General features: G+C 39.4%; 3 protein-coding genes across 6 annotated transcripts; 1 reads left to right on the forward strand and 2 right to left on the reverse strand.

The window, feature by feature from the left end:
* The first annotated feature begins 14,428 nt into the window (after window positions 1-14,428).
* Window positions 14,429-18,071, forward strand: ATH1 (homeobox protein ATH1). 2 transcript variants are annotated; one of them, XM_079084448.1, is made up of 5 exons: window positions 14,429-15,633; window positions 16,301-17,131; window positions 17,207-17,553; window positions 17,639-17,699; window positions 17,779-18,071. In XM_079084448.1, the coding sequence occupies exons 2-5, from the start codon at window positions 16,313-16,315 to the stop codon at window positions 17,923-17,925; spliced, it is 1,374 nt and encodes a 457-aa protein (XP_078940574.1). In that variant the 5' UTR covers window positions 14,429-15,633; window positions 16,301-16,312; the 3' UTR covers window positions 17,926-18,071. The 2 variants fall into 2 exon arrangements, with proteins under 2 accessions (XP_078940574.1, XP_078940573.1); XM_079084447.1 differs by having other exon boundaries at window positions 14,430-15,628.
* Window positions 18,028-21,076, reverse strand: HDA2 (histone deacetylase 2). 2 transcript variants are annotated; one of them, XM_079084449.1, is made up of 13 exons: window positions 20,669-21,076; window positions 20,452-20,507; window positions 19,833-19,950; window positions 19,635-19,697; window positions 19,484-19,552; window positions 19,237-19,403; window positions 19,088-19,152; window positions 18,964-19,010; window positions 18,836-18,880; window positions 18,701-18,751; window positions 18,540-18,626; window positions 18,367-18,454; window positions 18,028-18,279 (listed from the first exon to the last, which is right to left on the reverse strand). In XM_079084449.1, exons 1-13 carry the CDS (start codon window positions 21,014-21,016, stop codon window positions 18,179-18,181), a joined length of 1,305 nt encoding a protein of 434 aa, XP_078940575.1. In that variant the 5' UTR covers window positions 21,017-21,076; the 3' UTR covers window positions 18,028-18,178. The 2 variants fall into 2 exon arrangements, with proteins under 2 accessions (XP_078940575.1, XP_078940576.1); XM_079084450.1 differs by having other exon boundaries at window positions 20,684-21,075.
* A 3,632-nt stretch (window positions 21,077-24,708) lies between these two features.
* Window positions 24,709-26,976, reverse strand: LOC145165664 (rhomboid family protein). Of its 2 annotated transcripts, none has more exons than XM_079084451.1 (6): window positions 26,481-26,976; window positions 26,108-26,178; window positions 25,974-26,020; window positions 25,350-25,847; window positions 25,110-25,200; window positions 24,709-24,998 (listed from the first exon to the last, which is right to left on the reverse strand). In XM_079084451.1, exons 1-6 carry the CDS (start codon window positions 26,620-26,622, stop codon window positions 24,912-24,914), a joined length of 936 nt encoding a protein of 311 aa, XP_078940577.1. In that variant the 5' UTR covers window positions 26,623-26,976; the 3' UTR covers window positions 24,709-24,911. The 2 variants fall into 2 exon arrangements, with proteins under 2 accessions (XP_078940577.1, XP_078940578.1); XM_079084452.1 differs by lacking the exon at window positions 26,481-26,976 and adding an exon at window positions 26,261-26,449.
* Window positions 26,977-27,700: the final 724 nt, after the last annotated feature.

The following is a 27,700-nucleotide window of genomic DNA, read 5'->3' on the forward strand; positions in this document are numbered from 1 at the left end:
CAAAATTTCAAGATCTAAACTTTATGCACTAAAGTGACCAAAAACTCATAACACCCAAAACTAGCTAGATCTAACAAATGCATCATCACGATTCAAGCTTTATACCTCTTGAAGAAAGATCAAGGTGAACAAATTCTGGATCTACAAGCTCCAATGCAATCAACACTTCTCCAATGAGCTCATTCTTCTCCAAGATGCACCAAAAACACTCCAAAGATGTAACATCTGGATTTCCAGGTATCATAAATTGAGTATTTATTTTTAAGTCAAGGAGAGGGACTCGACGAGTTGACGCCTAGACTCGTCGAGTAGGATCGCGATTGCTGACTAGGATTAATGAATGGAATCGACGAGTCGGTAAGAAGACTCGACGAGTCCGCGCTGTGGACAGAAACCCTAAATCTTTGGGTCTGTGCCCTATTTAAGGGTCCTTATGGCCTTCATTTGCGGCCACTCATACCCTGGAGAAACCCTAGTGAGCCAGAGAGCTTAGAGAGAGAGAGAGAGGGCTAATTTCACCACCTTAGTGCATTCTTGCAAGGAAGGAAGGAAGATTCAAGCTAGGCTGCTTAGAGGGGGCTCAGAACTTCTTCTATTTCATCAAGGGCTTTTGTTTGAGGTATGAATCCATGCTATTTTCGTGTATATAGTAGATTTATGGAATCTAGGGTTTCTTTACCCTTTCTTTAGTTGGATTATGGAGCATGTGAAGTCCCATTGAGGGATAGACTTTAGATCTGGACCTTGAGAGGTCCAGAGTGTCCCAACAACCAAGCTTTATGATGTTACATGAGAGTATTGAGCCTATGACTCCATATTTAGAGTTATTTCTTCAAAAAGAGCTATATGTGCGATGCATGAACGTAAAGTTCAGACCTTTACGTGACTTTTGGGTGTTAGAAGGTCAGATCTATAGGTTAGAGAAACAGATATGACCTCAGAAGGTCGTTTGAGCATTCTTATGGAAGAAACTCGTCGAGTCCATGAGCGGACTCGACGAGTCGGATCGTGTTGCACCACGATTCGTGATCAGTGGTAACCCATTGAGAGAAAGGTTAACTTGACGAGTCGAGTGGGGCCCTAGGAGGATTCAGAGGACACGCATGGACTCTCCGAGTCACCCGAGTGCACTCGACGAGTCTGGTCAAAGTTGGACCGTTGACTGGGGTTGAATTTTAGGGTTTGGTCAACATTTGGACATTGGACCATTGGAGGGGTAAAATGGTCTTTTTCCCTTCTGAGAGAATATAGGGAGGGACTAGTCTAGCCTTTGAGAGCCGTATTAATTAGAGATAATTACTTTATGTGATTAGGCGGAGGCTAGATCGGGGATATCGAGCACGAGAGTTTACTAGACATCATACGAGGTGAGTTTTCTCACTATACCTTACCTAGAGTGGTAATTATGTGTGACCGGAAGGTCTTATGTGCTATGACGAGTATGTGATATATGTTTCTATGTGATATGTATATGTTATGTATGTATTGAGTAAGAATGGTATGTACCGGAAGGTCAGTACGGTATGGACCGGAAGGTCAACAGAGTATAGACCGGAAGGTCAGCAGTGTATGGACCGGAAGGTCAATATGGTATGGACCGGAAGGTCGACAGAATAGGACCGGAAGGTTTACTCAGTTTGTGGGACCGGACGGCCCCTGAGACACATTGACCGGAAGGTCTCGTAGAGCTACAGCCTCGAGTGGCTTATGTGTTGTATGTAGTATTTTGGGGAACTCACTAAGCATGCGTTCTTACCGTTTATGTGATATGTGTTTCAGGTACTTCAGAGGACCGCGGGAAGGCACCGGCATGATCTATACACACTGATAGAGAATTATTTATTTGAGATTCTGGGATGTGTTTTACCGTGATAACATTTGATACACTTGTGATTTGAGATGATTTAAATGAGAAATGTTATGTTTGACAAATGAAAAATTGTTTTGAAAATTTACGTCGTTACAAGTTGGTATCAGAGTCTTGGTTTGAGGGATTCGGATGCACCTTCGGGCGTATCTGAACTCAAACTGAGGATTTGAGAAAAATTTTCATAAAAGAAACAAGTTTTCTAAAAGAGTAAGAGGTTTTGAGAAAAGTAGAGCGGAGCAGTGTGTACGATCAGCCAGCGCCCGAACGGTGATTTCCCAAAATACCCTTACATTTATGTGTTATGAGATATTATGTGATATGTTATGCATGCTAGAGTAGGCTAGGTATTCATATCTAGGACTAGAGTGGCCTAATTTGTGATGCCTTAGCCTAAGAGATTGCTGCTACTATGAGTTACTGCGAGAGTGAGTAGGTAGCAGAGAGGAGCTTACGAGAGGTCTACTGGAAAGTGGCCTGTGTGTGATGAGATGTAGAGTACTTGCGAACTGGAATCCTAGGAGGAGGACTTGGGGTGAATATTGATGTGGTGTGGAAGGTAGTATAGGGCCGTACTACTGGAAACACCGGATCAGTGAGCAATCCAAGTAAGAATCCTTAGGATACTAAGGAACAAGTAGGATTGGGTGATCGAGTACGAGTATACTCGAACTAGTCTCTGGTTTCTTTTATGTTGTGTTTCAGAGACATCATGGTGGGTACGCGCCACACTCCAGAGAGTAGCGGTGTTAGCGATGATGAGATTCGCATGATGATTCATGATGAGGTGGCTGCAGCCATTCGAGCTGAGATACCAGAGATGTTTGGGTCTATCAAGACCATGCTGATTGAGACGTTTGACGAGCGGTACACTGCTCTTACTGATGTTGTTGTTGTTGTGGCCACCGCAGCCGTTGCCGCTGCTAGGCTACAGGGGGGTGACTCATTGCTGTACCGGAAGTTCAGCAACACGAAGCCACCAGAGTTTGATGGGACACAGGATCCGATAGCCGCGATGAGGTGGATCTCTGACATTGAGGGATGTTTCTACACTTGTTCCTGTCCGGAACATTTGAGAGTACGGTTCGCACTGAACCAGCTTCGCTTGGGAGCGAAGGAATGGTGGAAGTTTGTGACGGCAGATTTTACTCCTGCAGAGCTTACCGCGGTGACCTGGGAGAGGTTCACCACTATGTTCAGAGACGAGTATGTTCCCCCGGTAGAGAGGGAACGTTCGGCCCAGGAGTTCTTGTCCCTCAAGCAGGGGACGGAGTCTGTGACGGTGATCACACGGATGTTTCATTAGAGGACGTTGTTCTGCCCTGAGCACGTATCTACTGAGCAGGCACGCATGAGTCGATATTTGAGCATACTGAGGAGAGACATTCGGGAGTTCGTGGCGAACTCGACGTACCGAACATTTTCCGAGCTCCAGGCAAATGCTCGGAAGAGGGAGATTGAGTTAGAGACTCAGGCCAGGGAGGAGGCCGAGTCTCAGAGGAGGGACAGGTGGCCGGTGCAGTCTCAGTCGGCAGCCAAGCAGGCAAAGCCCGCCGATACGAGATCTGGAGGCCAGAAGGGCCGCACTTGTGGGAAGTGCGGTAAGGGACATGATGGAGTTTGTCGAGCAGGTGCTTGCTACAAATGTGGCAAGGAGGGGCATATAGCCAAGGATTACCCCAAGGGATTTATGGTTTGCTTTCATTGCAACCAGACTGGCCATCGGAGGGCCGAGTGCCCACAGCTACTTCAGGGATCAGCACAGGGATCTGCACCTGCTTCTAGAGCTACCGAGGTCCGGCCAGCGAAGGCCGAGGCTGTCACACCCCCAAACCAAGGATGGCGGAAACATCCGAGGGTGGAGGACTTCATGTATAGTATCACAACAACGAGTATAATAGTGCTCAAAGTAAATACAACCATCATAAATATAATTGAAAAAGTTACACCAAAGTATATGTTTACATGATTCAAATCAATTACATTATGATGACAAAATGTACTGTTTGACGATTTATCGTCCCATCCTCAAAATGCTGTTGGTTTTCCTGTTTCACTGATTTCCTGAGAATACAAGTAGTTTTGAAAAAGTGTCAACAATTAAGTTGGTGAGTTCATAAGAGTTTTGTTTGAGGAAGAAAACGTTTTCCTTGTAAAAGCGATAGAGTATGATTTCCAGAAAATCCAATATTTTCTTAGTTAAGTGTGGAATGAATGCTCCTATGTTATGCGATAATGAACCCTAGAAGGACCCATAGATTCCTTCTATAATCGCCCAGCCTATATAAGTTATATAAAAGTTAAGTTAAATAAACCGTTGAATATAATGGGTCTGCCCTAGGTCCACAGCCAGACAAGGAACAGGAGATAAGGCGGGCCCACCAATTCTAAGTCGATTATGACTAGATTCTTATATAACTATATCATATACACTTAGCAATTATAGTTGAAGTCTAACAATTCTAGCTTTATGTAGTTTTAATAGAAATATGTTCCAAAAAAAATCCTATATTTTCCTTATAAAAGTTATGTAGTCCTAAATCCCCGAACCGAAAATAAACAAGTATTGTTCCATACTTTAAGATATAAAAGTGATTTTAAATCGGCATAAAACCCTTTTTGATTTGAGAAAAATCCCGTAAAATTTATGTGTTATGTGTTGTCTTTAATCCTAAGACCGAAAGTGTACAAGTATTTTTCCTTACTTAAAGTAATTCATGCAAGTTTAAATCGACATAAACTCGTTTAGTTTAGAAGTAAAACCCCTTTTCAAAGTAGAATTTTCCATGTAAACTTGAAAGATTGTTAACTACCTATGTGGGTCGCTATAACCATACTATGACGAGAAATAACATGCACAACGTTTTTCAGACGTTAAGATACTATGACTCTTGTCACCCGCAGACCTGCCGGTCCGGCTGTAGCTAGCAGCGAGGTGTGGGGTGTCAATCCCAATATAGATCTATACACAATTATCACGCTCTCCCTACAAGAGACTCTGGTTATAACTTACAGGAATTGGGATCCCGTACTCGAACGTACGGGGAGAGAATTGCCTCACAACCCAAGTTAACTAGTTTACACATAGTTTGATATTAAAACCTCTTCCGTGGAGGAAGTAAAATCACCTTTTCTGAATAAATTAGTGATATGAAATCCTTAAACTATTACTATAATAGTTTATCACGTAGGATATGAAAAACCCATTTGTTTTGAGAGTAAAACCTTTTTCATGTAGTAAAATCCATAAACTACGCTTATTGAAGTTTATTATATGTGTTCGAAATGAATGAGCAAACCTTATCATGAATGACTAAATTTCAGTTTAAGATGATAAACTAACAAGATAATACATTCAATATTTAGAACTTATGGTTATACACTTTGCTCAACATATTACAAAGTGTTATGAAAGTTATAAGCTGTTAACTAGTTTTTAACCGTTCTGCACTGTTTTAGAAAAATCATACGAAGTCGAAAACTGAATCCGTAAGTTCTGAGAGTTCATAAAATGTGTCTAGTTTGTTCATAATTTTTATTATGATTTTTGGAAGTCTTTAACTTGTGTTAAAATGTTCATATTCACAGACTGGTCCGAATTCGTTTTTGAAATGATAGGCAGTTTTGTAAAAATCACCATAAATCGTAGACAAATCGTATGGTGATGTGCAAGTAGTAATTTTAAAGGTATGAACCTGAACTATTTGCACATAATACAGTTTTGAAAACTAAAATGTTTAAGTTGACCAAAACAGTCCGTGAATGGAGTTAAACTTTTCTGATGAAAGCTGTTGAATGAGTTTAATTGTGTTCTTGGTGTTTAACTTGTATTCCCCCCCCCCCTCCCCCCTTAAAACTTAAGAAAAACATGAAAAGATAGGGGTATGAACTCACCTTGAGTGATTTCAGTAGATGGATGATGGAGAAAGGTAGTGTTCAACTCAAGAACACTAAGAAGATGCCTTAAAGGTTCGAAGATCTAACATGAATGTGATGATGTTTGTGTAAGATATCTATGATTTGAGTAGAAGGAAGTGAAATAATCATAAGGAGGATAATATCACTTACCACAAATGAAAGAAAACTTGATGATCAACCCTTGAATCTCGAATTTGAGAGAGAGAGAAGTGAGAGAGAAAGGTGTTTGTTCTTTGGTGGAAATGAGAGAAATGAGAGAGGAGAGATAATGATTCTATCTTTTGTTCAAGTGTATGGCTGGAAGAAAATGATGGGAAGGACGATGGAAGTGACTAGGTATGGTGGAAGGACAATGGTTGGTCATGGAGTGGGCATGGGGGTGGTTGCTTGTGTCATACACTAAGACAAAGTCAACACTCCACCACAAGATCTTACTTAATAGATTTTTATTCTTAAATAAGTATTTCCCTAAAAATATGCTTAATTTATGAATATATGGGGTCTTATATGTCAAAATATAAGTTTGGGTGAAAATCCCTCGTTAAAATAATTAAAAACGGGCTTAAAACGGAGTCGTGGTCGAAAACCGGGTGGAAAATGGAAAATCCGAAGTCAGGGACGTGGTTCCGGTCGTAGCAGCATTAGAACCGGAGGGGTGGTTTGGTTGGTGAATTGGATCCGAGGGGGAAGGGACTTCGGTCCGAGCAGGTACCGCAGGCGGACTCATCCAAAGGGACCGAAGGCGGGGTCGGGTCCGATGCTCCAGTCTCGAGTTCGGTTCAGCGCTGCGGTCTTCATCAGCCTCGGTCCTCAGCAGTTCCGTCCTTAGTCGTTCCGGTCCGATGGCTGCGGTTCCTCAAGGAGACTTCGGTTCTGGTCCTTGGGGCTTCGGCTCAAGGAGGGTTTGGTCCCTATAGAGGGACTTCGGCCCTAAAAGGCTATTTTCGAAGGTATCATCCCGTTTTGAGTGGTTTTTCACCAAGTCAAGTGTCGGGATGCCCCAAATGATTAAAAAAAATCAAAAGAGGTTTTGAGAGAGATTTGGGAGAGATTTGACATACTTGGAGAGATTTGGGAGAGATTTCACATTCTTAGAGAGGTTTCTCATACAGAGAGAGATTTAGGAGAGATTTCACATTCTTGGAGAGATTTCTCACACAAAGAGAAATTTGGGAGAGATTTCACATTCTTGGAGAGATTTCTCATACAGAGAGAGATTTGGGAGAGATTTCACATTCTTGGAGAGATTTCTCATACAGAGAGAGATTTGGGAGAGATTTGACATACTTGGAGAGATTTGGGAGAGATTTCACATTCTTGGAGAGATTTCTCCTACTTGGAGAGTTTTGGGAGAGTTAGAGTGAAAGAGATTGGGAGAGACTTCTTTTGTGACCTTTTTGAGTGTTTGACTTTGTAACGCAATTGTTATATGCCCCCTAGGGTTAAGGAATAATGTTTTATCGAGTAGTTTCATCGCTTGCCCTGATTAGGGTTTGGAATTTCCGAACATGTGAAAACTCTAAGTGATACTTTGTATTAAGATTGCGAGTTATTCAATAAGAAACATAATGGAAACCCTAATATACAAGGGTTAGATGAGTCGACCGGTTTGACTTGTTGACTTTAGTTGACTTTGACTTGGCCAAAATTGACGGTTGTCACAGAGGCATCGAAGGCTCGCGGGAGAGCCTTTCAGTTGACAGCGGAGGAGGTCCGCGCAGCGCCAGATGTCGTGGCTGGTATGTATTCTTTTATTACTTATTCTGAGTTGAGATATTGTGCTTATACTGTGGTATGCATAGGTACTTTTCTTGTGAGTTCTGTACCTGCTTTGGTGTTATTTGACTCGGGTGCGAGTCGATCTTTCGTGTCATTGGCGTTTAGCCAGCACATCAGTATCCGACGAGAGGCGTTGAGTCGACCTCTACGAGTTTCTATAGCTGACGAGCGAGCGGTTTATGCTATTGATGTGATTCGAGGATGTGTACTCGAGATTTTCGGTGTTGAGTTCCCGATAGATCTGGTACCGATTACGATGGGGGATGTCTGTGTCGTCGTGGGCATGGACTGGTTGAGCCGATTTGGAGCTGTTATAGACTGCGAGCGACAGTTGGTGACCATTCGAGACCCTAGCGAGGGAGTACTTACGGTGTATGGCGAGGGTACCCGATCTGGGTCAGCATTCTGTTTAGCTGCCAGAGCGAGGCAGAGTCTACAGCAGGGCTGTAAAGGGTTTGTAGCCTATGTGATGGATGCACGAGTTGCCGCAGAGAGGCCGAGTTCTGTCGGTGAGGTACCGATAGTGCGAGAGTTTCCGGATGTTTTCCCCGAGGAGTTGTCGGGTGTGCCTCCCTAGAGACAGGTGGAGTTCCTCATCGATTTGGTTCCGGGGGCAGCGCCTATTGCCAAGGCACTCTATCGCCTTGCGCCACCAGAGATGCATGAGTTATCCTCCCAGCTTCAGGAGCTGTTGGGGAAGGGATTCATCCGACCGAGTAGCTCGCCGTGGGGAGCGCCGATCCTTTTTGTCAAGAAAAAGGATGGTTCTCACCGGATGTGCATCGATTACTGGGAGTTGAACAAGTTGACGGTCAAGAACCGTTATCCACTTCCGAGGATCGATGATCTGTTCGATTAGTTGCAGGGAGCGTCTTGGTTTTCCAAGATAGACTTGAGGTCTGGATATCACCAGATGAGGGTGCGTGATGAGGATATCCAAAAGACGGTGTTCAGGACTCGTTATGGGCATTACGAGTTCGTGGTGATGCCTTTTGGGCTCACCAATGCATCAGCGGCGTTCATGGATCTCATGAACCGAGTATGCAGGCCGATGTTGGATCGATCGGTGATTGTGTTCATCGATGCCATTCTAGTGTATTCGAGATCCAGAGAGCAGCATGAGGAGCATCTGAGGGAGGTCCTTGGAGTTTTGAGATCGGAGAGGCTTTATGCCAAATTCTCCAAGTGTGATTTCTGGTTACGAGAGGTACAGTTCTTGGGGCACCTCGTTAATCAGAAAGGGATATTGGTCGATCCGGCCAAGATTGAGGCTGTCATGAGTTGGGAGGTGTCGAGATCCCCCACCGAGATCAGGAGTTTTCTGGGGTTGGCCGGCTATTATAGGAGATTTATCAGGGATTTCTCCAAGATTGCCGTTCCCCTCACCAGATTGACCCGGAAGGGCGTTGCTTTTACTTGGGGTCTAGAGCAGCAAACCTCGTTTGAGACCCTTCGCCAGAGACTATGCGAAGCCCCAGTGTTAGCCCTTCCGGAGGGAATGTAGGATTTTGTGGTTTACTGTGATGCGTCTATATCAGGGTTGGGTGCGGTGCTTATGCAAAGAGGGCACGTGATAGCATACGCATTGAGGCAACTGAAGCCTCATGAGACGAGGTACCCCACCCACGATTTGGAGTCGGGGGCAGTGGTATTCGCCCTCAAGATATGGCACCATTATTTGTATGGGGTTCGGTGTACCATATACACGGACCACAAGAGTTTGAAGTATCTGATGGATAAGCCCAATCTGAATATGCGCCAGAGGAGATGGTTGGATGTGGTAAAGGATTATGACTGTGAGATCCTGTACCACCCGGGCAAGGCTAACATGGTAGCCGATGCCCTGAGCCGCAGGGCGGAGAGGGCCCCGATTCGAGACACATGTATGAGGATGACGGTGATGACTCCGGTGTTGGATACTATTCGAGAGGCCCAGGCAGAGGCTGTGAGACCAGAGAACCGCAAAAGGGAGCGGGTGATTGGACAGGTGTCCGAGTTTGTGACGGATAGCTGATGGCTCATGACCTTTCGTGGTCGGATTTGGGTGTCGTATACGGGCGGGGCACGTAGCACACTGTTGGAGGAGACGCATAGATCGAGATTTTCGATCCATCCCGGGGCCACTAAGATGTATTTGGACCTGAAGAGAGACTACTGGTGGCCCTGTATGAAGAGGGATGTTGCATGGGTCGTAGAGAGGTGCTTGACATGTCGTCGGGTTAAGGCCGAGCACCAGCGTCCGCATGGCAAGTTGCAGCCATTAGAGGTTCCCCAGTGGAAATGGGAACAGATTTCTATGGATTTTATCACCAAATTGCCGAGGACCGCTAGAGGTGTTGATGCAATTTGGGTGATTGTGGATCGGATAATGAAGAGCGCTCGCTTCCTTGCTATCAGTGAGAACTCTTCTGCAGAGAGGCTGGCAGAGATATATGTGAGGGAGGTGGTGTCCCGGCATGGAGTGCCGATCTCGATTGTGTCAGATCGAGATGTACGTTTCACTTCCAGGTTCTGGAAGAAGTTCCATGAGGAGTTGGGTACGAGGTTGCACGTCAGCACTGCTTACCACCCCCAGACGGATGGACAGAGTGAGCGGACGATTCAGACGCTTGAGAACATGCTTCGAGCATGTGTTATGGACTTCGGTGGAAGTTGGGATACATACCTACCTTTGGCTGAGTTTTCCTACAACAACAGCCACCATTCGAGTATTGGTATGCCTCCCTTTGAGCTTCTTTATGGGAGGAGGTGTCGAACTCCCATCTGTTGGGGAGAGGTAGGGCATCGAGTGATGGGTAGCACTGAGATAGTGCTTAAGACGACTGAGTAGATACAGCAGGTCAGACAGAGGTTACTGACAGCCCAGAGCCGTCAGAAGAGTTATGCGGATAGGCGGCGATCCGAGCTCGAGTTCCAGGTTGGAGATTTCGTACTTCTGAAGGTATCTCCTTGGAAAGGAGTGATCCGATTCAGGAAGAGGGGCAAGCTGGGGCCCCGATACATTGGTCCGTTCAGGGTGACCGCGAGGGTGGGCAAGGTAGAATACCGTCTGGAGCTACCCGAGGAGTTGAGTCAGATCCATGATACCTTCCATGTATCCCAGTTGAGGAAGTGTATAGCCGATGAGACGACAGTTGTGCCGCTAGAGGATATTCAGTGGGACGCGAGTTTGAATTACATTGAGAGGCCGATCGCGATCTTGGATCGGAAGATCAAAGTTCTGAGGAACAAGGAGGTTCCCCTGGTTCAGGTCCAGTGGCAACATCGGAGAGGGTCCGAGCTGACTTGGGAGCCGGAGATGGAGATGCGGAAGCAGCATCCAGAGTTGTTTGCAGTGCGAGACTTCGAGGGCGAAGTCTGATTCTAGTGGGGGAGAATTGTAACATCTGGATTTCCAGGTATCATAAATTGAGTATTTATTTTTGAGTCAAGGAGAGGGACTCGACGAGTTGACGCCTAGACTCGTAGAGTAGGATCGCGATTGCTGACTAGGATTAATGAATGGACTCGACGAGTCGGTGGGAAGACTCGACGAGTCCGCGCTGTGGACAGAGACCCTAAATCTTTGGGCCTGTGCCCTATTTAAGGGTCCTTATGGCCTTCATTTGCGGCCACTCATACCCTGGAGAAACCCTAGCGAGCCAGAGAGCTTAGAGAGAGAGAGAGAGAGGGCTCATTTCACCACCTTAGTGCATTCTTGCAAAGAAGGAATGAAGATTCAAGCTAGGCTGCTTAGAGGGGGCTCAGAACTTCTTCTATTTCATCAAGGGCTTCTGTTTGAGGTATGAATCCATGCCTATTTTCGTGTATATAGTAGATTTATGGAATCTAGGGTTTCTTTACCCTTTCTTTAGTTGGATTATGGAGCATGTGAAGTCCCATTGAGGGATAGACTTTAGATCTGGACCTTGAGAGGTCCAGCGTGTCCCAACAACCAAGCTTTATGATGTTAAATGAGAGTATTGAGCCTAGGACTCCATTTTTAGAGCTATTTCTTCAAATAGAGCTATATGTGTGATGCATGAACGTAAAGTTCAGACCTTTACGTGAGTTTTGGGTGTTAAAAGGTCAGATCTATAGGTTAGAGAAACAGATCTGACCTCAGAAGGTCGTTTGAGCATTCTCATGGAAGAAACTCGTCGAGTCCATGAGCGGACTCGACGAGTGGGATCGTGTTGCACCACGATTCGTGATCTGTGGTAAGCCATCGAGAGAAAGGTTAACTCGACGAGTCGAGTGAGGCCCTAGGAGGATTCAGAGGACACGCATGGACTCGCCGAGTCACCCGAGTGCACTCGACGAGTCTGGTCAAAGTTAGACCGTTGACTGGGGTTGACTTTTAGGGTTTGGTCAACATTTGGACATTGGACCATTGGAGGGGTAAAATGGTCTTTTTCCCTTCTGAGAGAATATAGGGAGGGACTAGTCTAGCCTTTGAGAGCCGTATTAACTAGAGATAATTACTTTATGTGATTAGGCGGAGGCTAGATCGGGGATATCGAGCACGAGAGTTTACTAGACATCATACGAGGTGAGTTTTCTCACTATACCTTACCTAGAGTGGTAATTATGTGTGACCGGAAGGTCTTATGTGCTATGACGAGTATGTGATATATGTTTCTATGTGATATGTATATGTTATGTATGTATTGAGTAAGAATGGTATGGACCGGAAGGTCAGTACGGTATGGACCGGAAGGTCAACAGAGTATAGACCGGAAGGTCAGCAATGTATGGACCGGAAGGTCAATATGGTATGGACCAGAAGGTCGACAGAATAGGACCGGAAGGTTTACTCAGTTTGTGGGACCGGAAGGCCCCTGAGACACATTGACCGAAAGGTCTCGTAGAGCTACAGCCTCGAGTGGCTTATGTGATGTATGTAGTATTTTGGGGAACTCACTAAGCATGCGTGCTTACCGTTTATATGATATGTGTTTCAGGTACTTCAGAGGACCGCGGGAAGGCACCGGCATGATCTGTACACTGATAGAGAATTATGTATTTAAGATTCTGGGATGTGTTTTACCGTGATAACATTTGATACACTTGTGATTTGAGATGATTTAAATGAGAATGTTATGTTTGAAAAATGAAAAATTGTTTTGAAAATTTACGTCGTTACAAAAGAACTTAAAAACACATTCTTTTTGCTCATAATGCTCAAACTAGGGTTAGGGTTTCAATGGAGGGTGTTGGAGAAGTGGAGGCTGAGAATGGAATGGGTTTGGGAAAGTTAAGGAGCTTAAATAAGGATTACACCACGAAAATAGGTTTTGGCACTGATCGCGTACACCCAACATACTCCTGATACGCCCAACGTACTCAGGGATACCCTAGTACGCCTAGCGTACGCGACTTAACCCAAAACCATCCTAACTTCAAACGGTCATAACTTCTTCGTTTCAACTCTGATTTCGATGATCTTTATATCCACGGAAAGATATTGAGGAGCTTTACAACCCTATCTAATTAATTTTAACTTAAAACACATCGAACTAAAATCCTTAATTCATAAAAGAAGTCTGAAACACCACTTTTCCCATTATACCCTTGGGTTCCAAAGCACAAACCAAACTCTTGGATCACATAATCTACATTACTCACATCCAAATGGGTCTAAACCTCTCATTCCCCAAGGTTCGAAGCCTTATGATAAGTGATCTTCGAGTCACGGCCTCGAACTATGGAACGAGTCGAAACATGGTGTTACATTTAATGTATCAATATGTATGTTTACTATAACAACCCGAGTTTTCATGTTTAAATACATGTTTTTTATGTAAACCGTATGTATATATATATATATATATATATATATATATATATATATATATATATATATATATATATATATATATATATATATATATAGGGAGAGTTCAATTGAGAAAAAAAATGTTAAGAACGAGGGAATGAATCTGAGCCACTCATTTCGAATCTGCCGTTTAAGCGCTCCATCGTACCGGGCCAACGGAACAGATCATATTCATATATATATATATATATATATATATATATATATATATATATATATATATATATATATATATATATATATATATTCATATACGAGTATATATGAATAAGTGTATTCATATATGAATACATATATTCGTACATGAATAAGTATAATGGAAATGATTATTCATATATGAATATGGCGACGGTGGATGGTGGCGGAGGTGACGGTTGTTGGTGGTGGTTGGTTGTTGAGGGGGTGGTGATAACGGTGGTGGTTGGTAGCGGTGATGATGGTTGGTGGCGGAGGGAGGTGGTGGTTGGTTAATGCACGTGGATTGATGTAAAACTTATGGTTATAAGTTATTTTAATGTATTTAGAATGATCTACAACTTGTTTTAATGTGTATTTTAATGTTTGAACTTGTGGACATCTTATTCTTGATTTGTGTATGTAGGTATGTCTACGAAAATACGAAAAAATATGAAAATTATAGAAACCGGTTTATTTAACGGTCGAACCGGTTAAACCGAAAACCGATTACCATACCGGTTCAACTAAAAAACCGGTTTTTAAAACATTGGACATAATGATATTTAGTACTTGAACAGTATAAGAAGTATAAAAGACTTGTAATATTAAATATAAATGCGGAGCAAAATTGTTAGATTTATAAGTGATCAACCAGATATTTAATACTTGTGTGTAGAAATAGAGACAGTGAGAAACCGTACAGTGCGGTGGGCTGGGAGTCGAAAGAAAGAAAGCATTTAAGAGAGAGATCTTTAGTGCAAGATTTTTCAACTCCATACAAGACTCCATTTTAGCTTACATCATCACAAAACCCACAGTAGTCACTGTTTACAAACAAACCCTACTCACTGCAACCAAACAGTAACCACTGTAAACGTATGGTCATCCATCTCACTTACTTGCCTTCCCCTTCCCTTTTTTTACCTGTTTACTTGTTACCTTCCTTTCACACAAACAAAAGCAACATACTTTCTTTCCCAAATCCCATTCCCCCAAAAATGGTTAAAAAAGCAACACCTTTTCCTGTTTCTTGGGGTTTTCATCAAATCCATCATCCATTCCATTGATTCATTCAACAGAACGGAATCAAGATTTTTTTTTTTGTGATGATTGCAGGATTAGAGAGAGAAACATGCAGGGAACTGGGCCCCTTTTCTTTCAGGTTAAAGCCTGCAGCAGAAATGAGTGGCACTGCACCATTTAAGGCAGGAGGGTGGGTTGGGTTACCTCTCTCTTCTCTTTCTCTCTCTTTCTGTGTGTGTTTGTGTGTGGGATGGTAGTCTTGAAATTTTTTGATGGGTCCATTTCTAGTTCCATTATTGTTTGATATCATGTAATTCTACCACTGTGTGGCCTCTCCCCCTGTTCTTTTGGCTTTTTGGAACCAGACTTTATATGCTTTTAATGGGGTAGCTTACAAAATAAACCCACAAGTGACCTCCATTTTCATCACCGATTTGTCGTCTTTGTCTTTGCTTTTACAAATCCTGTGGGTATTCTTCTGTTTTGCGTGTTTGCTTCAACTCGTCGACTCAGAGGAAAGAGGAAAGGGAACAGTAGTAGCAGTAGTGATCATCATCATGATTCTCTACTCAACTTTCTGGTTCTTGGTTTCTGTTTCTGGTTCTGGTAAATCATTGAATTTGTAATAAATATCACATCTTTTTCTTGTCCATGCAAAGCCATAATAAACCCACTCACCATTATTTAATTCTCCCTTTTTGCTCTTGTTTTTTTATTGGCTCAAAAGCTAAGATCCTAAGCAAACACCCACCGTAGGCCACATGTCTCTCTATTTATCACTGTTGACATCCCTTTTGGTATAGTACTCGATCCCAATTCCAATTTTTCTTCGCTTCCTTCCTTGCTTGCTTGCACACCAATTGCTTGATTAATGTCCTCTGAGAGAAGCTATATCTAGTACTCCTTGCTACTTACCACTTTGCAGGGGTCAAGTGTCAACACTCAACAACGGAGAGATCCCATTCACATCCCCAAATCAAAAAAGTAAAAAATAAACCCCCTTCTGGCGGAGGGTAGGCTACTGTTTCTTCATCTCATCTTCAAAGGTTTGGTAATTGATACTTTACTTCAATTATGTTTCTATCTTCCTAATTTTGACTTTTGGTCAACCCCCTTTTCACTTCCCCACTAGGACCTCCAATAGAAAAAGGAATTGCTTTTAGCATTCCTTTTTGTATCAATAGTGTTGATTCTTGATAGTATGGATTATACCACTAATCCATGCAAAAAAGAACTTGTGCTTTATGTATTGTATTCTAAATAAAAAACATGGGTACCATTTCATTTGTCGTATTTAAGTTAAGGTACTACTATTACTATAGACATATACTTGAAGAAGAAGGGATACAAAAGACCTTTTGATGTGTACCCATATATATGATGAAGGATTTTTGATATCTGAGATGAGAAAATTTGACACATGATAAGATAATTGATATGGCAAGGGGAATGTTAAAATAGTCTTGTCCACTGTTTTCCACAGGGATGTGATGTTGAGAGTTGGGCTTTGAGAAGTCACTTCTTGCCAGTCAGAAATCTTACATTCCAACTAGGAATGTGTCTTAATGTTTTATCTTTTGGGTGCACCATTTTTGTTGGACACTGTTTTGAAACAGGAAATCTGTAAATGGGTATGCTCCACGAGACAACGATGGAGTGATTCCGACTTGTGGAATCACATTATTATCTCATCCTTATGATTCTTCTTGGTGTTGTAGGTAAAATCCGTTATGGAAAACAATGGATTCAATTGCAATATGCCAATGGGTATGGCAGGTGGGTGTGAGAGCTTCATCGTCCCAGATGAAAGCTTTCAAAAAGCTTTCGTTTATCAAAACCACCATATGATGCCCGGAAATGGATTTCCGATAAACGCTACAGAGATTTCAAATCCCACCGACAGTTTCCCTTCGATTGGTCATATGGATATTCCGATTTCCGCTACAGCTCTTGCAGCCCTTCTTGCCTCCAGACACGGTCAACACGAAAGCTCAAGTCTACCATCTTTCGGTCAACCTCTTGGAATCCCGAATTCCATGCCATATAATGGGTCGGAGAATTTTGTGTATGATGGGATGATTGGAGTTGGAATTGGTGATATGAATCGGAAATGGGAATACAACACTACTACAAATAGCATGGGTTTAGATGGTAATGAGCTGTCATTGAGTCTTGCCACGTGTTCTGGCATCAGTAACCTTTCCTTACAAGGAAGACAGTTGGGAAGCTTAGAACAAGCCAGTTCCTGCAACAGTAGAAGTCTTTCGTTAGGGTTCGATTCTAATTCTATAACGGATAAACCGCTCCAAGTTTTGCAATGTTCATCTGGATCCAACGGTTATCTTCATACGATGCAACAAATCCTCACGGAAATTGCGACTTACTCACTTGGAAACCTTGACCAGGTCAGCTATAAACCGATGATTGCTCCCGATGAATTTTCAGATGGAAACAACAAATACGAATATGATGATCATAGATTTGTTCATGCTTTGAAAGGGCGAAGTGTCGAAGCTAAAAAGAAGCATTTGCTCGCCTTACTAGAAATGGTACGTCTACGTCATTTATAATCCAGATTAATTTGATTTTGACTTGTGAATTTGGTGAAATTTGTTTGTTGACAGGTGGATGAGCGGTATAACCAGTGTTTAGATGAGATACATACGGTGATATCGGCATTTCATGCTGTAACAGAATTGAATCCGCAAGTTCATGCCTGTTTTGCTCTTCATACGATTACGTTTTTCTACAAAAGTTTAAGAGAGAGGATAAGTAATTATATACTTTCAATGGGGGCGGATTTTAGCACCATGGATCAAGGAGAAGATGAGCTGTCGTCTTTTGTACCCAAGCAATGGGCTCTTCAGCAGCTAAGAAGAAAAGATCATCAGCTATGGAGGCCGCAAAGAGGGCTTCCGGAAAAATCTGTTTCTGTGTTGCGTGCATGGATGTTTCAGAACTTCCTTCACCCGTAAGCTTTTCATTCATCACTTTCATTTCATGTTTGATGTTAAATTAGAGTTTAAGATTTATGGATCTGATTCTTGAATTCACAGGTATCCAAAGGATGCGGAGAAACAATTATTGGCTGTAAAAAGCGGATTGACAAGGAGCCAGGTACACATTAAGCCTCGTTTTTCATGTTAATTTACATCAGCTGCCACTGACTACTGACTAATGGAGATTAATGGAACAGGTATCGAATTGGTTTATAAATGCGAGGGTGAGACTATGGAAGCCCATGATTGAGGAAATGTACTTAGAGATGAATAGGAGGAGGAGAAGTGACGAAGAAACAGCAAGTAATAACCACAGAAATCAGCAATATGAATATCATAGTTGAAGAAGAAAAGATGACTATTCATTTCTTCCTTGATTAATTCTATGTATCTTCTAATTATCATTAGCCATTTTCTGTACTTGAATCTAAGTGTACATCCACGAATAAAAAATGGTATATATTATTGTATCTATTACAAAAGCACCAAATCTGTGCATGCATGTTCTACTACTATAGGATTACTACAACTCATAAACCCTAATTCACAATTCACAAAGAACACTGACCAGATGAATATGCATATACATGATAATGTCTAATTTGTTCTTGGAGTGCCACCCATGGTGATCAAGGATTTCTTTGAGAGGTTTATAATTGAATCAGCAATCACTTTGGCACTTGATTTCATATAACCACCTGAAATCTCACAAATTACAGCTCCTTAACTTCCTTCCTTTTCAACTTGTTAATAAAAAAAGAGAAAGTCATGGAAGTTGTGAGGACCTGATGTCAGCATTACAAGTGGGATGTTCTTGTCATGGGCAAACCTGAATACCTTCTCATCTCTAATTGCTACCCCATTAGGACTTATCTGATCATGACATACCCTTAATTTAGCATAATTATTAAGACAAATCAGAGATATTTTTAATGGGAAGATATAAATTTAGCATTACCCTGAGTCTTCCTAATGGATCTCCATCTAAAATATCGGTTCCAGCATTGTAAATGACAAGTTGAGGATCAAATGCATTTCCTGCAACCTAATATTTCACTCCAAGGATCAATGAATATTGTAGTCTTGTAACTCTACATGCTTAAAAAAAGACTTAATTACCTCAAGTGCTTCATCCAGCTTCATCAAGTACTCATCTGTTGTGGTTCCACTCTGATGACAACATAATAAGAATGTGTAAATCCCTGAAGCACAGCCATCAGAAGAACTTATAGAACAAAAAATAATCCAACTTACAGGAACTTCAACTGGCTGATCAATATATCTCCTGGCCTCATAATCCTAAATAAGAAATGAAATGGAAATGATTATTTTTGAGTTCAAAATTGAAGTTTATGTATATGATTTAGAAGAAGACAGCTCACAAGTGGATAGATATATGGATTGTACATATCCAGAATGTAGACTCTTCCTACAAGTAACCAGTAGATACAATGAGTTGACTCAGTTTGTGATGTGGAAAAACAAGAATAGGAAGCAATAGCATACTGTCATCTGAAAAATCCTTTTCGTGGCCATTTCCTTGATGAGCATCCAGATCAATTATCATAACCCTGCATTTCGTTTCAAATTGAGAGAATTAGAAATATGCCAAGTAAGTTAAGGTTTTATGATATCATTGGTAAATAAATAAATACCTTGAAATATTTAGACGGATAAAAGCATAGTGGATGCAAAGAGATATGTCAGCATATGCACAAAATCCTCCTCCTCGATTTGCACAACAATGGTGGAATCCACCACCTACATTGATGGCACAACCTCTCTCTTTAGCAAGTTTAGCTGCTAGAATAGTTCCTCCCACCTAAATCCAATTCTTATCAGTAACATTTGTAGCATGTGAAATAAAATTAATATGAAAACTTTCATATCCCATATTGTTACCTGTTTACGAAATGGATAAAGAACCTTCTTCTGAACAATGCAGTTAGGGAATAATGCAACAGGAGGGACCTAAAACTCATAGAAATGAAAAATAAAATCACAATAAGGTCCATTTCCCATATCATTTCACAATAAGATAGTATTACCCCACCTCTGTAATTATGGAGACATTAAGACTACTTTTGAGACTTTTCAAGTATGATTCTGAATGAACCTGCCACACACAATAATCTTTAAAAACTTCATTACAAAAGGGGGCTTTGTTTGAAGGAGAGTGATGTTCATGTTCCATTAATTAATGATAAGAGCAATGAAGCAAACATTATATTCAAAAGAACATGACTAATACCACTAGAAGATCATCCTTGGTTGCTTCTAGAGGCTCAACTATATGGGTTTTCTCCAAAACGCCATTTTCAATGAGGAACTGGCATATGCGACCCCATTTAGAAGAATCAAATGGGTGCCTGCATTGACAATTTATTATTAGTTAGACAACAAATGAAGCTCAATGTCAGAAAACACTGATTTGCACACACCAAGGTATGGAAATACTGTGAGCATAATAAATAAGCAAATGTGGGCCAGTTTACACATACCAAGATATGGAGATACTAAATTTTTTATTCCCAAGTTTTTCCCCAACCCACAAGATCCAGATGATCTTTACCCAACATCGAACTAGCACTTCTTACTATTTGTCATAAAGTTCCATCTAATAACACCTATGTTTTCCTTCTAAAGAGCCAAACATACCTATCAATCCAATCAAGAAATTTGAAGTAATATATTTGAAATTCACAGTGAATTGTAGATTTGTAGTTTTGTTTTTAAATTTATAGTAGGAGGAAGTATCATCTCTATCAATAGGAAGCCACCATTTCTTTGGACGCTTAAAGCTTGATGATCAGAATCAGCAAGTTAATGAACAAACTAAGGTATTAAGGTATTGGTATGTATATACTTACAGTTTTTCAATTCCAAGAAAAGAAATATCATAAGAAGTCGAATAGATTATTGGAGCCTGATGAACAAGAAGAAAAAAAATTAATATCATCCAAAAACTAACTAAGAGATCAATTGTAAAGTTCGTATGATGAAATTTTCGTGCAGGAAGAAGAAAACATTAAATTTCGAAGTTAAATCTAAAATAAACAAAAGAACACAATCACTCGACTACTTAACCTTCGGATTACAAACCTTCGAGACAGGTACATCAAAGTAGAGCGTGCTCGATAAAATTCGATTCCGACGAAGTGTATCGGCATCTTCAGAGGTTGTTGTGGCACAATTTGAAGAAGAAGAAGGAGCGGAGGCTCCGGCGGTTGAAGACATGGTTAGCGAGGGGAGAAGATATCGGCGGGTTTTATCAGAAGTGCTTGATGTCGGCCTGCAGGGGTGGAGTCGTAGGAGACGTAGCGCCAGCGGTAATCCAGTAACGGTTGTGACGGGCGGTGGTTTTGGGTTTGTGACGAGAAAGGCGAAGGTACAATCCTTTAAGCACAGGGTACATCCGGAACAAAGCGTTACCATACCATAGGTGGATGGATGTGGGGGGGCACGAAGATCCCTTTGTCCGGTCCAACCAATTTTATCCACTAACTTTTAAATTTTAGGGGAATTTCGTATATGGCTTGCTAAACAACTAAATATTGTATTTACCCAGCCTAAATTCTAAATATCGTATTTGTCCTTCTTAATGTTTTATAATATCATATATACCCAAATCTATTTTTTATTAATTTTTATTGATTTATAATCCTTTTTTATAACCTTAAATCATTAAAACTAAAAACAACAATCAAATGGACAATATTGCCCTTCATTTACAAATCATAGTTTTAATTCATTGGCCTTCAGACGAGGTTTAATTCATTTAATTCCTCATGATGAGTTCTAAATTTCAATACAATAGATCACATGTGTTGAGGCTTGTTACGATCACAAATTCGTTGGGCTTCCCTATCACATCCTGGCTTCTTCCATATCGCAAACTCTTAATACATAGGAGCAACCTCCTATTCTCCCTTGTTGCCGCACACAAGCAATACACATTAGGTAATCGGACAATGATGCACCAGGTAGGTTTCCTCTTTTTTCAAGATTAATAGCAAGCTCGAGGTTGTTTAATTGCATTAACACATCAAATTAAGATTCTGATAGTAATAAAATAGTGAAATTGGTCGATGATGAAATGACTTTAAGAACTTACCTGTCCACTAACAAAAGGCTCAATTTTGCAGTGGCAAGTAAGACCTGCCCACGTCTATTGACATCATAGAAACCCCCAACTGATGAAGCTTTAGATGTCAGAAAACTTGGAGCTTTTGGTGGCAAAAGAAATAAGAATAGAAGGATTATCATTTCCAGAGAACTATTTAAAATGTATAAATATCCGATCAACTTTATGCAACCGGTTACAATATGAATAAATATATAAAGCAACTATCTTTTTTTCAGTTGCAGTATTAAAGTAAATATGGGTACTTTGAAAGAGGAAAATGATGTTGCATGCGCTTCAAGTGCTTGACTCTCATGCCCACCATTGGCTGAAATCCAAAACAATAAAATAGAAGAAGATAAGATACTCACAGAACTCCATAGGCTTCAAAACGCAGGTGCTAACTTACCTCCAAATTTTAGGGAAGTTGTCTTTCCATCAAAATTTGGTAAAATGATAGGGAGTGGAAGATTACAACCCCAACCAGTCGGCATCAAGAAACAATGAAAAAGAACAGGGGATAACAATTGATCACCTCCATATTCTAAATCCCAAAAACGTATCAGTCTGGAACACGAAGAGATTAATGAGAATTGTCAGGCTTGGGACATTAAGTACATCGGATGAACAATTGCATAACCTGGATGAACAAGATGACGAATCAATGACAAAATCAGTGAAAGCCAACATAACTAAGCTCTCAAATACAACATAACTAAGCTAATTGTAAAAAGAATTTGAACAATTGAGACTAGGAACCCTAAAAACGAAATTCGCACTCCAGATGATTGAAAATAATAGGTCACATTTTGTTTACCTGATGCATGAGTGTGATGTGAATTACAGGGGAAGCAAGCTGCGATCAGAAGTAATGACAGGGAAGCAACGATCAGAATTTAGGTGAGATAGGAAGCAGCGATCGTAAGTATTGTGTATTGGAATTTACAAGTAAGGGCATTATTGTCCATTTAATATTTATTGTCAATTATAATGATTTAAGGTTATAAAAAAGGATTATAAATCAATAAAAATTAACAAAAAAATACATTTGGGTATATATGATATTATAAAACATTAATAAGGGCAAATATGATATTTAGATTTTAGGTCGGGCAAATACGATATTTAGTTGTTTAGGAAGGGCATATACGAAATTCCCACCTTAAATTTTAATAGTAGAAAATGGATGTGTAATTATAAGTCTGGATAATGACTTAAAAGGGTAACATATTATTCCATTTTGTACACATTTGGTCACTGAGTTTTTTTTTCGTCCACATTTACCCTTTAAACTTGTTAAACTGTACACATTCAGTCCTTATGACCTGTTACCCCAGGTTAGCCGGGAAAAATGACTTCATAGGGTAATATATTTTTCATTTTGTACACATTTAGTCCTTAATATTTTTGTACATATTTAGTCCTTAACATTTTTTTTGTTTCAAAATAAGTCCTTTTTTGTACTCATTCAGTACTTATGAATGATTTCTTTAGGTTTTTTTCACGACATCTTACGTGAGACAATCGTTGATGAGGTGCTTGGGGTTGTTGATGCTTATGTCCAATGCGATCTCGACTGCTTGGCTGCGTAAGTCTTGTGGTTTGGCTTAGGTCTTGTATTTTGAATATCGTAACTTCTTCATACGATATCGGATTTTAAGGATCTTTATCCACGTGTTCAATTTTTGAGTCTACTACAACTTTCTTTAAGATTACTCCCGTTAAAATGTAATATATTTTTACTAACGATTTTATAAAAAAAACATACATACATGCATTCATAAAAAACGTATGGACAGGGGAAGACGCAGTAATACATAGTAGGTGTTGCCGATACATGAAAATAGGTATAAACGTAAAAAAAAAAAAGCGAAAAATTTTCCACTGCGAATAAAAAAACAGGTGTTGTCGGTGCAACACCGGGACCATACTAAATCCGCCACCGCGTATGGATATAAAAATCGTAAGTAAAAATATATTATTTTTTAATGGGAGTAATCTAAATTAAAGTTGTAGTAGACTAAAATACGAACGCATGAATATAAAGATCGTTAAAATCCGAGATCATATGAAGAAGATATGACGTTCAGAACACATGACCTAAGTAACCAAGTAGTCGAGATCGTGATGGATATAAGCATCAAAAGCCCATACACCTCATTAATGAATGTCCCACGTAAGATTTTGTGAGAAAAAACTAAAAATTCATTCATAAGTACTGAATGAGTAAAAAAAATGACTTATTTTGCAAAAAAAAAAAAAAAAAAAAGACTAAATGTGTACAAAAATATTAAGGACTAAATGTGTACAAAGTGAGAAATATATTACCCTATTAAGTCATTTTTACCGGGTAACCTGGAGTAGCCGGTCATAAGAACTGAATGTATACAGTTTAACAAGTTGAAGGGGTAAATGTGGATGAAAAAAAAACTCAGTGACCAAATGTGTACAAATCGAAAAATATATTACCCTTTTAAGTTATTATCCCTTATAAGTCATTAGATTAGGATGGTGTTTGGCTGTTCGTTTAAAAATGATTTTAATTTATGAAAAAGTATTTGAGTAAAAAAAAAGACATTTTAAAATAATTTTTTGTTTGGTCTTTAAAAAGGAGATTTTAACAAGTCATAATTTCTAACTTTATGAAACAATTTATGACTTATTAGGTTTACATAATAGATAAAATACAAAATTAAGCTAAACACGTTTTAACTTATTGATTTATTGACTTTTGCAATTATAAAAACTAATTCATAAGTATATTTAAAAAAAAAAAAACTCTTTTTCCCATTTTGATAAGTCAATAAATCATTTTGGGTAAAAATCATTTTTAACATTAAAATGAAATCCCAAACAACCTCTAGATAACTTCATCTTACTATTACATAAATGTTTTTTACATAAAAAGTTTGTATGTTTTCTTCTATGAGTTTGGGTTGTACAAGTCTTGTTGCATTGATTTTAATTTTTTAAATAAACTAAGATTTTATTAAATTTGTAAATATACTTTTGAGATTTTTATAAATTTCCATCGAAATTATTAGCGTTTACAACTTAACAAACATTCAAACAACTGGCTACACAAACTGTCTCATACCAAAAAAAAGGCTAAATAAAAACACTTAAAAACAGCCATAAATCTTATTTCAGGAAAGTCCATCGAGGCAAACTGTTATTACTTTATCAAATAACAAAAATGTAGCTGAATCAGGCTCCATATTTTGGGGCCTTCCATAGTTTAAAAGCAACTTCATGAACAAATCTATCAGCTGGTATTGTCAAGTTTCCACCATTCTGCATCAATATTTAAAACATCAATATACCAACTTATGTCACAAAAATATCCAACAATATAATCAATTATATGGAATTTATAAAGTAAAATATTCAATTTAAGTTGTCTACCTCTTTAAAATCCTGAAAAGAGAAGGTTTTCACCAAATCCTTCCTAGTAACAGCCTCTTGCCATTGAGCCATCAACATCGGGCAATAGTCCCTGTTGAAAAAACAATTTCAAGTTGGTACAGTTCCATTGACATCAGTGTCAGTGTCAGTCTCAGTCTCAATACAATACACATCAAACACAGTACAACTTATTATGTTCTGTTCTGTCATGATATTTTTTTACTATAATTGCGTGTTTACCTTACATTAGTCCTCGGATTGCTACCTTTCATTGTGTAACTTTGACGAGGGAACAATGAAGCTAAATCCGACTTCATGGTTCCATTTTTGTTTAAAATGGTAAAATTACACTCATCATCATCTTTTTCAGTATCCCCATAGCTTAACACAACAGACAAGTGAATCCGAGAACCTATCTCAGATTTAGGTTTTGCTTTGGATATTATCTCACCAATCAAAGAGTTGATATATTCCGTGTATTTTTTATTTGATTGTTCTTCATGACCACCTCCAACATGTACAAAAACTAAATCAAACTGATTTGTATCCAAAACTTTATCATCTTCAAATCCAAGCAGCTTCAACAATTCCGTAGCAACAAGATTGACTGAGGAATCAAAGAGGGAACAACTTTTGGTAATTAACTCATCTGACTGCAAAACTGAAAGCCCAAGTTTGTCTCCACATGCTTTCAATGTTGTATTTTCGGTAATTAAAGCTGCTCTAACTCCCAAGAACCTAAATTCATCAAAACACATTGTTTATATTTTTATTATTTAATAATCATACTCATAGCAGTTGAATTCTTGAAATATTTCATTATTGAGTTCATATAGAAGTGGTATTGTAAATCTATAATATTACCTCTCTGATATAGGTGGGGTTATGCACTTGTCTTGAGACTCTACACTCTGGAAAGATGATAAACATTGATTCAAGTCATTCTTTCATATTATTATCATCTGCTTAAAACGTATTTTGATCAGATAAAATGTTACCAAAGTGGAGTAATCTTCATATGCATCCACTAGATTCAGAAATTCTCCTACAGTTCGACCATCCACATTTTCTGCAAATTCATGTCCAGGTAAATGAGGAAATACACAGAAAACAGGAAGGGGGAAAGAAGATAAATATATAAGAAATGCCACCATGATTGATTAGTGAAATACAATCCATAATTTTCCACTTTCTGATCCAAAAACACGTTTCCCTTACAAACCCCTAGAGCTCTGATAGCAATTACAAATTGCAATCAAAGTTTGAAGATCCCCCAAAAATGTTACGTGATTCCAAGGGCATAACGCCAAAATCTATGCAAACTACGGGAAGCATAATAAGATAGCGGAAGGAGTTATGATAATAGAGAACCTGGTGGAGGAAAGTGAGGGAGTGATAAGAAGCCACATAACGACTGAGCTGCTAATGAATGGAGATGGATATGAGAAGGGTTGACGAATCGAGTCAATCCGTCACCGTATAACACCAATCCTCTGCTGGGTTTGTCAGCCATTTGCTATACTACTATTGAATTCTGAAGGCCAAAAGGGGCTGCGTTGGTTCTCAGAGGTGGATTCAAAAAGCAGGGATTGTGTATCTGCTTATTTTAGAAACGGAATAAATTCCTCCACTAAAGATAAAGATGTAGCTATTCCCTGAAGATCATCAAGCACAATCGGAATCGAAGAGGCCAAATTTATACCAAGTTGGGCTATAGATTCGTCCTTGGAGAAATTATAAGGGTTTATTGGGGTGTTCGGGTGTGCCTTTGATCATGTGACGTGAAATCAGAGATCCTCCTCAGTGTAACAAGGTTGCAGACTTCCAGAATATATACAACATGATGTTCGGTTGTGTTCCTTTTCAAGTAATAAACATGTAAAATTTTAAGAGGATACTATAAAAATTGGTAAGAGGATATAGTAAGGAAAAAAAACATAGAAACATCGTAAACAAGAATTTGTATTAAAAAAAAAACATTAATATGTAAGTGGACCTTGAGAAAAAAGTTGTACAAAAATTGTAAATATATATATAAAAGAAGTTGTAGAAAAGTTGTAGAAAATTTTAAAAAGTTATAAAAATGATAAATTTGTAAGGAAAATTACTTTTCTAAACATTTAAAAACAACGTTGTGAAAAAAGTTCAATTTTGTGAAAAAAACAAATCATAACAAAATTAAAACTTGTACTAAAACTTGTACTAAAATAATATCTATTATAAATATTATGGTAGCTCAAGAAAACCAATTCAAGACAAACTAACAATTGATGAATAAAATGTGTAAGATGACGTTTGGAATACATAAATAGTTTGTTTCCCGAAAATAATACTTCTTTTGTCTCAAAATTGTTGTCCACGGACAAAAAATACGCAGATTAAGAAAACATTAATTACCATTAGATTTATTAAATGAAATGACAATTGTACCATTTTGTTGCATTTAATTTCCTGATAGTTGCATTTAATTTCATTGTAGTTTAATCAATAATAAAGAGTATTTTGGTAAAAATGATATTTATTTTTAAAATAGACTATTATTTTGGGTCAAACCAAAAAGGAAACATAGACTATTAATATGGGAGGGAGAT

Source organism: Lactuca virosa, chromosome 3 (genome assembly GCF_052849685.1).
Source record: "Lactuca virosa cultivar CGN04683 chromosome 3, Lactuca_virosa_CGN04683_v6, whole genome shotgun sequence".
Lineage (NCBI taxonomy): Eukaryota > Viridiplantae > Streptophyta > Magnoliopsida > Asterales > Asteraceae > Lactuca > Lactuca virosa.

What these genes read in the sequence shown, in the direction of transcription:
- HDA2 (XM_079084449.1), bottom strand. Translation starts at nt 21,016, where the DNA reads ATGGTAACGCTTTGTTCCGGATGTACCCTGTGCTTAAAGGATTGTACC. An exon ending in TTTCTTGGAATTGAAAAACT is followed by an intron (nt 19,951 to 20,451) that starts GTAAGTATATAC and finishes TTGTCAATGCAG; the next exon opens with GCACCCATTTGATTCTTCTA. An exon ending in ATCCGTCTAAATATTTCAAG is followed by an intron (nt 19,153 to 19,236) that starts GTATTTATTTAT and finishes AACGAAATGCAG; the next exon opens with GGTTATGATAATTGATCTGG.
- LOC145165664 (XM_079084451.1), bottom strand. Translation starts at nt 26,622, where the DNA reads ATGGCTGACAAACCCAGCAGAGGATTGGTGTTATACGGTGACGGATTG. An exon ending in ATGAAGATTACTCCACTTTG is followed by an intron (nt 26,021 to 26,107) that starts GTAACATTTTAT and finishes TCATCTTTCCAG; the next exon opens with AGTGTAGAGTCTCAAGACAA. An exon ending in AATCCGAGGACTAATGTAAG is followed by an intron (nt 25,201 to 25,349) that starts GTAAACACGCAA and finishes TTTTTTCAACAG; the next exon opens with GGACTATTGCCCGATGTTGA.
- ATH1 (XM_079084448.1), top strand. Translation starts at nt 16,313, where the DNA reads ATGGAAAACAATGGATTCAATTGCAATATGCCAATGGGTATGGCAGGT. An exon ending in TGCTCGCCTTACTAGAAATG is followed by an intron (nt 17,132 to 17,206) that starts GTACGTCTACGT and finishes GTTTGTTGACAG; the next exon opens with GTGGATGAGCGGTATAACCA. An exon ending in GCGGATTGACAAGGAGCCAG is followed by an intron (nt 17,700 to 17,778) that starts GTACACATTAAG and finishes TTAATGGAACAG; the next exon opens with GTATCGAATTGGTTTATAAA.